The 10,773-nt window shown below is 35.8% G+C and overlaps 1 protein-coding gene across 6 annotated transcripts in view; it reads right to left on the bottom strand.

Moving 5' to 3' along the window:
- Window positions 1-3,089: 3,089 nt before the first annotated feature.
- The window catches only part of LOC110019494 (barley B recombinant-like protein D), a 27,706-nt gene continuing 20,022 nt past the window's right edge, over window positions 3,090-10,773 (bottom strand). For all 6 annotated transcript variants that reach the window (XM_020717164.1, XM_020717163.1, XM_020717165.1 and 3 more), the window contains one exon: window positions 3,090-4,391. In XM_020717164.1, coding sequence (XP_020572823.1) covers window positions 3,384-4,391 — 1,008 coding nt within the window. In that variant the 3' untranslated portion in view covers window positions 3,090-3,383. The remainder of the gene's footprint in view (window positions 4,392-10,773) is intronic.

The raw sequence follows: 10,773 nt of genomic DNA, 5'->3' as shown, positions 1-10,773 counted from the left end.
TATATATATATATATATATATATATATATATGTCATCTTACCTATATATCAAAAGATATATTCTACTTTTAAAACATTTAAAATAGTGATATTTTTAATGCTATATGAAAGAATTGTGCGGTATAAATATTAAAAAATAAAGCTTAGATGTTAGATATAAAAATACATAAGAAATTGGGTGGTGTTTTTATAATTTTTGGGCCCGCTGGTTAGGTCGTGTGTCGACCCGACAGCCCGTTGGGATGGAGACCAGTAGTTAATAAGTCGTATTTAAGGTTTGTTTAAGATGGCTATATTTTTTTATAAATCTAATTGTAAAATTATGGTGAGAGAAAGTCAAACATATATATTTTTCTTACAATCATCATATTTTAATAATTATGATTATAATAAGTACTTTCTCACACAAAAATCCTCTATAAAATAAACAGAAAGCAATTCTCCAAACTGAACAACAATAAACTTTTAGTTGATGCTAAAAAACTTTTAAAATTATTAGTAAAAATAATAGAACAAAATTATTCAAAATATATTAAAGCATAAATGTGGTACCAACAATCATCCTAGTTGACCTATATTACTATTTTAAGTTTAGGATTCCAAAAATTTAATTATGAATGATATATTATATAAGCTATACATGTGGTACCAACAACCATCCTAGTTGACTTATAATATATTTTACTTCATAAATGAAGTCCACAGTCTCTCTAATATTCCCCTGCAAATGTGGGAAACGTCTGAATTCATATCCATATTCCCCAGTCTCTCTCCTTTGTTCGTACAAAGCCCACTCGAAATGTTCTCGTGAGAGTATGGAGACGTGAATGTCACAAGGCTCTTAAATAAACACGAACTTTTATCTATACTTGAGTGATGTTCATCATATCAGCGGTTTGAAAAACTCAATAAACAATTATAGAGAGCCCGCGGGTCACATTGGCAAGTAAGCTCGGTCAGTCACTTCAGCAAGTGAGTTCGACAAATCACTTAGATAAGTGGGTTTGGGAGCAGAAGGTGACCAAAGTTTTCTTCCTTAAAAAAAGAAAAAAAGTTGGCCTTCTAGCACTCGAAACATGTCATTGTACAAACATATCACTCTAATAATATAATCATTACTACTATTACAACCATTAAAAAATGAAGCACACATTTTCATAATTAATAATTTCATTTACTATTAGTTTAGATCTTTTGATAAACGAAGATTGGTTCTCTCACAACTTATCGTTTTAATTATTTGTATTCAAAAATGATATACATTATTTTCATATTAAATGTTTAAAATTTTATAATAAATTAAAAAAAATTATTTTTAATTTAACTATTTATACTAATTAAAATTAGAATGTACTGACCAAAATAGTAAATTATTTAAAAATTATATTAGTTATTAAATTTACTGAAAGAGATTGATTTGATCAATGTTATGGCACCATATTTTAAATTAAAACTATTTAAAATAATAATAATGAGGCAAATAATGTATGTCTAAAAATCAAATCAACTCCTAGCAGGAATCATTAACAAAAATTCAATAATTGAAATAATGCCACCTATGCTGATAATAATTCTGTTTTGCACAAAATTTGTTCATCTTTATGTGGAATCCAATGATATTCATGATTTGGATACCAATAAAAATCTATATGGTTGTTTCGAATCGTTTTTAATTTCGTGATTCACATATAATTTCTTATTATTGAATTCTTTTAGGACGTAGGATCTTACATTGTTCGTGAGTACATACAGCTCGTTAAAGTGAACATTTTAGTCGTGAAAGAAATGTAGAAGAGAGAGATGATGGGGGAGGCTCGAGAGAATATCTCAGGGATTGTGCATTGAACTTGAATCTAAAGTAAGCTGGAAAAAATAGCTCAGAAGTGGTTTCTTGAATTTCAGTTTTAGAGAGAGAGAGGGAGAGAGAGAGACTTTGGAAAAAAATCCATGACTCTCTTCTTCTCGTAACTTCTTTTTATATAAAAGGAAGAAAATAATAGAAAATACTTTTAGTACAATACACACTCATCCATGATGTTTTGATGAAAAGTCTGTGATGTGAATGTTAGACGGCGCATTTGAAGGAGGATAGACCTGCATCCTATATGATAATGATGACATTCCCTAAAAGTTATCCCTCCCTAAAAAGCTAAGTGACATCCTAGCTCTTTGATGAAAAGTCTGTGATGTGAATGTTAGACGGCGCATTTGAAGGAGGATAGACCTGCATCCTATATGATAATGATGACATTCCCTAAAAGTTATCCCTCCCTAAAAAGCTAAGTGACATCCTAGGGAGAGATGAGATTCAGTTACTTTGACAGATGAATTTGATTCAACCACTTTGACATATGAGTTCGATTCAACCACTCCAACAGGTATACTCAATTTGGCATATTAGTTTTCGTATTTAGAATACGCAAAATAAAGTGTGTTTTTATCTATATGATTGTATTTGTGGATACACTTATTATAATAAGACTATTAAATAGCATAATTAATATTGGATCCTGAAATATGAGTGGTCTTAAAATTCTCTTCATAAGAGGAAAAGAATGAAAAAAGATCGATAGAGGGGAAAACTCACTACTAGTATAGACATAAAACAGAGAATCTTCACCAAAACTCTGAGTAGCTAAAAGAAAAAGCCCCCTACCCCCACGCATGGCTATTTCTATTTTCAAGTTTGGGTAGGGGTAGGCCTTAGGGAGGATTACACCAATGGTTAGCACATTTATATAATAGCAACACTGTCCAATTAAGGCAATTTGATGAAATCACCCTAAAATAAAAGACATACAACTAAATTATTAGACAAGACAAACTAAAAAACCAAATTGTCATGCATTCAAAAATATAAGCATGAAAAAAGCATTCAAAAATACAAGCAAAATAATTGATTATACACCTATATAAGTTCTAGTCACTGTTGGCTTGGGCTTCAGATTGAGCTTAAGATTGAGCTTGATTAATTATGAATAACATTTCACTGCTTTCAAGTTAAAAAGTACATTGAATATAATGGTTGAAAATAAAATCCTTATTTTCTAAAATATGCATTCTATCCACAAGCAACCAAAAAAACCAACTAAAAAAAGAACTTCAGTTTTTGCTGAAGAAATGAATTACATTCATTAAAACATTACATATTATAAGGGCTTCAGTGAAAGAAGACATGTTCAAAACAGAAGGCCTGATTTTTTATAACTACCCAATAGCACTACTTATATCCCTCCTACTCATGAGAGAAATCAGTTCTTCCTGTTGGTAAAAAGCCCAAACTTAGCCCAAAAAAGTCCCAACACATCAAAAAATGTCAACCATTTAAAGCTCCATTTACTCACACTAAACTCTAGAATTATAGAAACCCTGATAATTATCATTCACTTGATAGTGATGTACCTGTTTGTTCCATGCTTAGCCCAGTGATCCTTAAGGTCAAGTGGAGCAGACAGATCATGGCCTTCTGCTGCCAATCTGCTAAGCAGCTTAGTGAAAGCGCTGCCGCTCATTTTACGCCCGGCAACTCGAGCATGCCGCTTGTTCGGCATTACCGGGAGAGGATACATTGAAAGCGTCGTCGTGCAGCAGGCTGATTGCCATCCACCGCTCCCCCACTTGTAGCACTGTTGTAATTTCCCGGTGCACGAGCATGCAGGCGACGGCATCGTCGATTCGTCGAACGTCACCAAGTTGAGACCGAGATCCTGGCCCTTCCACTCATGGTGCTTCGTAACTACAGCCTGCTTGTTTAGATCTTCTCCGCCACCAATAGCATTACCCCTCCACTGATTCAGCGGCTTCGCTATCGTTATTTGCTTGTTCAAATCTTCGCCACCAGCGGCCCTCTTTCCTTTCCTCGACGCCTTTTTCGTTGGATTAGAAGCTTGAGCTTTTGACTCCTTTCTTGAACGCTTCGGTTTTCTAATCTTTACGACACCGTCAGAAGCGGCGGAGATGGGGTATGCCTCGGCTACCTGCATCTCTCTTCCATGAATGTACGGGTTGTCGGATAACTGTGCTGGAGGATGTTGCAGGTGTTGTGGCTGATGTTGATGTTGATGTTGATGCTGATGTAGATGCTGATGGAAGTGCTTCGTTCCACGAGGAGCGGAGCATCCTGGCGGACATCCAGCACTATTGTCACCATTCAAGCTACTCTCGCGAGAATACTCTAATGCCGCGAGGGCATTGTCACGTTCCAGTATAGCAGTGTTTCGCTCGGCGATGACTGCGTCGCGTTGGAGAATAGCCATGTCCCTCTCAGCCAGAGCAGCCTTCTTCTCCGCGAGTGCTAAGTTGCGCTCTTGAATGGCATTGTCGCGCTCCGCCAGGATGGCCATGACCTTCATGGTATGACCATCTTTCATCTGATGTTGAGGCATCATCCACTGAGATCCAACAAAACCAAAGGGAAATCATGAAAGCAATCTTCATTCTCTAGACAGTTCAGTATATGTATTAAAAAAAGGAAAATTTGCATAAATACCAAACAATTTTTATGTTTTTAAAACCCAAAGTTTGTGCAACAAGCTTTGAAAGGCTTCATCATTATTTTTAGGAAGAAGAATATCATCAACAAAAATTAGCAAATAGATGAGAAAGTTGTGTGGATTATATAAAGGAAGAGAAAGATCCGCTGTGATGGGATGAAAGCCAAGATTCTATAAATCATCAGAAAATATTGCAAACTATTGTCCCGATGCTTGTTTAACATCATAGATAGTTTTTCTAAAAAGACAAACATGAGCAAATTGTTGTGGATCGTGAATGCATTAGACACCTAGCTGAAACATTTTTCCAACTAGAAACATGTTTTCATGAAAGTATGATTTTGCTAGTCATTGAATCAAGGTATTTATAACCTTTATTTGTAGTAACATAACCAAGAAAAACAATTATGAAGGAAATGAGGCGTAACCGCCATTAGCAAAGATAAATAAATTTCGTAAAGGTGCTTATGATATTGAGGTTTCTGACAAAAAGTGCACACCATGGTGTTAGGCGATGGTGACATGTTTATTAAATATGTTATTGTAAGCAAGATATCAACCCTTAAAGTATAAGATAGATTACCATCAAATGGAAATGTTCCAAAAAGTTCAATAAAGTGTCAGTGCTTGCATTCATTAACATCATTTTCCTTGTGTATGGACTACTATATTGATGAATAATACCAAAATCACCAAGTAGTCTTTGAAGAATAGAATTGGCATATTCACCACCTCCATCAAATCTTACACCTTTCATTTGCTGATTAATTTAGCATTTCTAAATAGTAGGAATTTTTTAGTAACTTCAAATTTTAATTTAGAAAAAAAGTTTACCAATAAGGAGAGCAATCACTCACAAACAAAATATAACACTGATATCCTTTGAGACTGTCAATTAGGATGGACGGAAATCAGGATTTTTTATAATTAGGAGCTTCCTTATTTAAATTATTTTCAATTTATTTATTCTGATTTATTTCTCCGTTAGTTGAATATTTAGATTATGAATATGCATCATTAAGTTAGCTAAAATATATTATACATAATATTTTGTATCTAAAATAGATTGTAAGATTATTAGTTAATGGAATGAAAACAAAGGGAAAAAGGCATGGAGCCTATTCAGTATTCAGCCTATTTTTCTCAAAACGTTGACATGGTATCAGAGTCAAATTTTTGTCGTAACCACAGGTAGTCGTTGGAGGACCGTCGAGGCTCCCTTCCCGTCGGCCTTCCTGCAGGAAGGGAGGAACTATTTCTTTGTCTTGATTCGCCCATCTAAGGATTTTCGTCCGCTGCGACAACTTCGTCCGCCGTCGATTCGCTTTCCTCTATCTCCCGCGTCTGGTTCTGTCTCCCGTGTTTAATTCTAGCTACGATCTGCGATCTTGTCCATTTGTTATCACGTCTGTGATTCAAGTCTAATCCCCAATCTGTAATCTCGTTCACTTTGTTCGCTTCATCCGCTTCAGATCTCCTTCACTAGCCATCACTGCTTCTGTGACATCTTCGACTGCTTCTTCCGCTCCGGCTTCGTCCGCTTCGACTTCGTCCGCTTCGACTTTCGTCCGCTTCGACTTTGGCTTCTTCGTCGCACCCAAGGATTGAAGGCTTCGGCACTCCTTCCTAGACCCACGACTTCGACACCTCGACTTTAGCACTTTTGGAATGAAGATCAGGGAACAAATCGTCATCGTCGTTGCAGGAAGAATCAAGAGTATTTGGATCAGGACATGGATCCTACTTGTAGGTTATGATTGATAGCATCTGGATCGTGTAACTGGATCCTATTTGTGGGTTATGATCGGTAGCATTTGGATCATGACGCAGATCCTACTTCTAAGCTATGATCGATAGCATCTAGGTCGTATAACTGGATCCTATTTGTGGGCTATAATCGGTAGCATTTTGGATCAGGACACGGATTTTACTTATAGGCTATTATTGATAAAATATAGATCGTGTATTGAATCCTATTTGTGGGTTAATGATCGGTAGCATTTGGATCGTGTAACTGGAAGCGGATCCTTCTTGTGGCAATGATTCGAATTTTTGGACGACAATGATAAAGAATTTCTTGCTTTCCTTTGCTCAAATCATGTTATGGTTCAAGTGTTGTCTCTAAGGCTTCACAATTCTCGACTTTGGCACATTCGGTTTCGGCACTCATGGCTTGAGAATTTTTTATCTCGACAGTATTATCAATTTCTTATTGTCAAATTGATGTTTACTGATCAGTCAATATCAATTTGAGGAGGGATGTTAATCAAGAAGGACGGAAATCAGGCAGCTAAATTAGGAGTTTTCTAAAATTAAGAGCTTCCTTATTTAAATTATTTTCAATATCTTTATTCTGATTTATTTCCCTTTTAGCTGAATATTTAGATTAAGAATATACATTATTAAGTTACCTAAAATAAATTATACAAAATATTTTGTACATAAAATAGATTGTAAGATTATTATTTAATGGAATGAAAGCAAAGGGAAAAGGCATGGAGCCTATTCAGTATTCAACCTATTTTTCTCAAAACTTTGATAGAGACAACTTGAGGAAACATCATAAATCAAAATGATTAAGTACTTGACTAATTTTAATACAACAAGTCTTTATCCCACTAAGTGGAAATCATGTAGATGGCACAAAAAAGGTTAGACAGTGACTCTTTGCAATAGCACAAGAAGAAAAGTAGAAATCATGTAGAGAAGAGTAGAAATGTTAGAGGTGCAAGACGGACGAAAGTGTGTCACTTTTGCGAGATGGCCTATTCGACAATGCCGAAGTATTGAATCGGATAGAGCGGTGATAAAGAGTAAACTGCGCAGAAGAGGAGTTCAAAGCTAAAATGGACTCTGGAGAATTCTGCTGCTCTTCAAATCCTTGATTGTATAAATGAATGCATCAACTAAGATAGAGCAAGAGCAGTTAAAGGCAAATTTATAGACAGGAAATTGTGTGTGAAATGGGGAACATGAAAAAGAGATAAAAAGCGAATCCTATGATTTGGCCTCTGCAACAGGTCTTGACTATTGTGAGCAATAGGAAGAGTTTGTCAATTGCAAATAATTTTTTTCTTGAGAGCCATCATATGGTTTCGTAGGTTGAAGCTGAGCAGCATCTGAGGTGAGATATAATATGGCCCCATTATCAAGCACCAAACAAGTGGTAGGTTGCAGTTTCGGCAAACAGAGCTCACGGATTTAACTGGTATGACAAATCAGTGAGATGCCAATAGTTTAGAACAATATGCCCTAGTTTCCCACATATCCGACATTCAAGCTATTACTTAGATTGATAATCACCCAAAACTAAGAGGAAAAACAATGACCAAACTTAAATGTAGTGAGAGAGCGACAGCCTAAGTTTGAGATAAAGCTTTCCGAGCTCGCATTAATACACCCACTCATGGCAGCCAAAAGCGAGATTCTAATCAGAAGCAGCTTGATGTAGATGCTACGAGTAGATTCAGCGGAATTATTTAATTCCTCAATTGTCCAAACTAAAGCTTGGTAGAAATAATTGTAATAATTGGATGGCACACTATTTAGCGTATAAAGAATGGCATTTTCAAGATCAAGTGAAGGACCAAGTGGTAGCAATGGCATCAACTTTTGCAAAATGATATCATAAGATATTGCATCACGAATCAGTAATTCATAGTGAGATGATGAAGCTCATTTTTTAATTGAATGATGAGAGATCTAAATATAGATTGCATCCAACATTCAATAGTTTTCCAAATATCCATATAAGAATTACGATGGGTAATAAATGTAGAAGAGGGAGAAATGGAGTAAAAAGCAACGAACAAGAGTTGATCCACAAGCATCCAAGCGTTGGTTTCAGAAACTCTATCATCATTGAGAATTGGATGCGATGGGTTGGTCTAGAAGTAAACCATATAGGTATCCATCAAACCAATTGGTTTTGAAAAGTTTTAGAATTTGGGACTTCCAAGTAAGGTGATTACAATAATAACTAGGAGATTAATAACAGCTTTGATATCTAGACACGAGAAATTTTAATAGAGGAGAAATAGAAATATCATCCATTTTGAAAGGAATCAAGGAATAATTTCGAGAACTGGTAGTAGAAGATGAAGGAACTATAACATACGTTATAGAAATTTGATGAAATGTGTAATGCAGCTAAGACAACTTTAACATCGAGCTCACTAGTTGAAATGGTCTGTCTCAATACTGAGTTTGTTACAATTCTGCAGCACTAAACTGAATTAATCAAATAAAATTGCATATCAGCTTAGCAGTGTTATGCAATTTTTCTATTCATACTGTCAGTGATCATCTGTATAGGAAAGCCCCGGGTCTGCAAATGAGGCCCACCATATTAATTTGCTGGAAACCAAAGCAAGCACAAAATTTACACGAGATAGTTTTAAAGATGAATATAATTTTTTTTCTTGAACAATAATAAGTTCTATGGGTGATTAAATTATTAAAACACGTTATTAAAAGGTGTGAACGTCTTAGATATCTCGGGTCTATTGTTCAAAGTGATTGATGGTGATATTGATATAGGGATGTTATTAGTAGAAATCAAGTTGGTTGGTTGAAGTGGAAGTATGCTTTGTGCCTATTATGTGATAGAAAAGTATCGCTTAGACTGAAAGAAAAATTTTATAAGATGGTGGTGAGACCTGCAATGCCTATGGCGTTGAATGTTGGCCTTTAAAAGAGAAGCATAAGACTATGTTAAGTGTTGCCGAGATGAAAATGATTAGGTGGATGAGTGGCTTTACACTTAGTACACTGTGGCTTTACACTTAGAGACAAAATGCGAAATGATTATATTCGTGATAGGGCTGGTGTAGCCCCAGTGACGGACAAAAGTAGAGAGAATCGTCTTAGAAGGTTTGGTTACATTAAACATGATCATCTGATGATCTAATTAGAAGAGTAGATGTTTTAGATTCGACTCATGCTAAAAAGGACAGAGGTAGACCTAGAAAGATTTGGGCATATTGTATAAAAAATGATCTTAATTTATTAGAATAAAATGAAAATATGACACTAATTAGGACGCAATGGCGAAAAAGGATTCATGTACCCGACACCACTTAGTAGGACAAAGGTTTTATTGTTGTTGTTGTTGATGATGATGATGTTGGTTAACCATAATAAGTTCAAAGCATTTTCATCAATTAATTATTAAGCTTTTGCACCAAATCAAAATTTAAAACAGATTTGGAATTAAATTTACACTAATCGAATTCTTATCGGAGAGGTAGAGAAGGAGCTCAAAGGGGTGTTTGGCTGCAGGAAGGATTTATCTTTAGTAGAATTTAGTAAATTTGGATTTAAGATTTATAAAATTCACCCACTTGTTATATTTATTAAATCCGAATTTAACATGAATCAAAGGCGAAATTTGGACCTTAAATCCGAAGTTTCATAAATCCATTTAACCTAGCTTGTTAATGTTTGACTGGATTTAGTAAATCTGACGGATAAATCCTATTAATAGGGCGCTACCAAACATCCCCTAAATTTGCTTCTTGGTCACAGCCTACTAATGAAGAGAAACAAAAAAACAGATGAAGAAGAGAGGAAAACCAGATAAAAAAGAAATACAACAACAATATTTGTAAAAAATTTTCAAACCAACGGAAAGACCTAATTCAATGAATTTTACTGCTGCATGTTGCATTTGCTCATACGTAAAAATATTTTTTCTTCAATAATATGCAATTTAGGTTTTCTTAAAAGGATGCACCAATGAAGAGGCAGGATCATCATTTTGAAGATAAGGTAACATGACAAAAGAGCATAGAGATGTTTTGAACATGCATATGAAAGAAGATAAAGCTTAATAAGTGCTACCAGAGTTACCCCAAATCACATTTATTATTGTTGAAACTCAATAGGATTACAGACGACGACTCTTGACACTAGAAAAGAACAACACAAACAAAAAGAAACCCTAGGGCAATGGCAAAGGTGGTGGATGGCTGCTGGATAGCAGGTAGGATTCGGATTGGGAGGTTGCAGCAGCAGCCAAAGGGCTGTGAGGGAGTTGCTGCAATGGGGTAGAGTGTAGGAGGGGGCTGCAGCAGCAGGTAGCATAGGGCGTTAGCGGCAGCAGTTTGGGTGGTTGGAAGGTTGGCAGATTGGGTGGCTGGAAGGTTGGCGGCAGCAGGTGCAGAAGGGGCTGGCGGCAGCATTTGTGATGACTGCAAGTGGTTGACAGTAGCAGAGATAGGAAAGGGAGGCACTCAGAGGGGATGGCAGCGAGCAGGGAAGAGTGGTACCGAGCAATAAA

The sequence above is a fragment of the Phalaenopsis equestris genome, unplaced genomic scaffold (assembly GCF_001263595.1).
Source record: "Phalaenopsis equestris unplaced genomic scaffold, ASM126359v1 Scaffold000060, whole genome shotgun sequence".
In the NCBI taxonomy this organism is placed as follows: Eukaryota; Viridiplantae; Streptophyta; class Magnoliopsida; order Asparagales; family Orchidaceae; genus Phalaenopsis; species Phalaenopsis equestris.
Note: the sequence above shows the minus strand (reverse complement) of the source record. Positions and strands in the feature narration are given on the sequence as shown.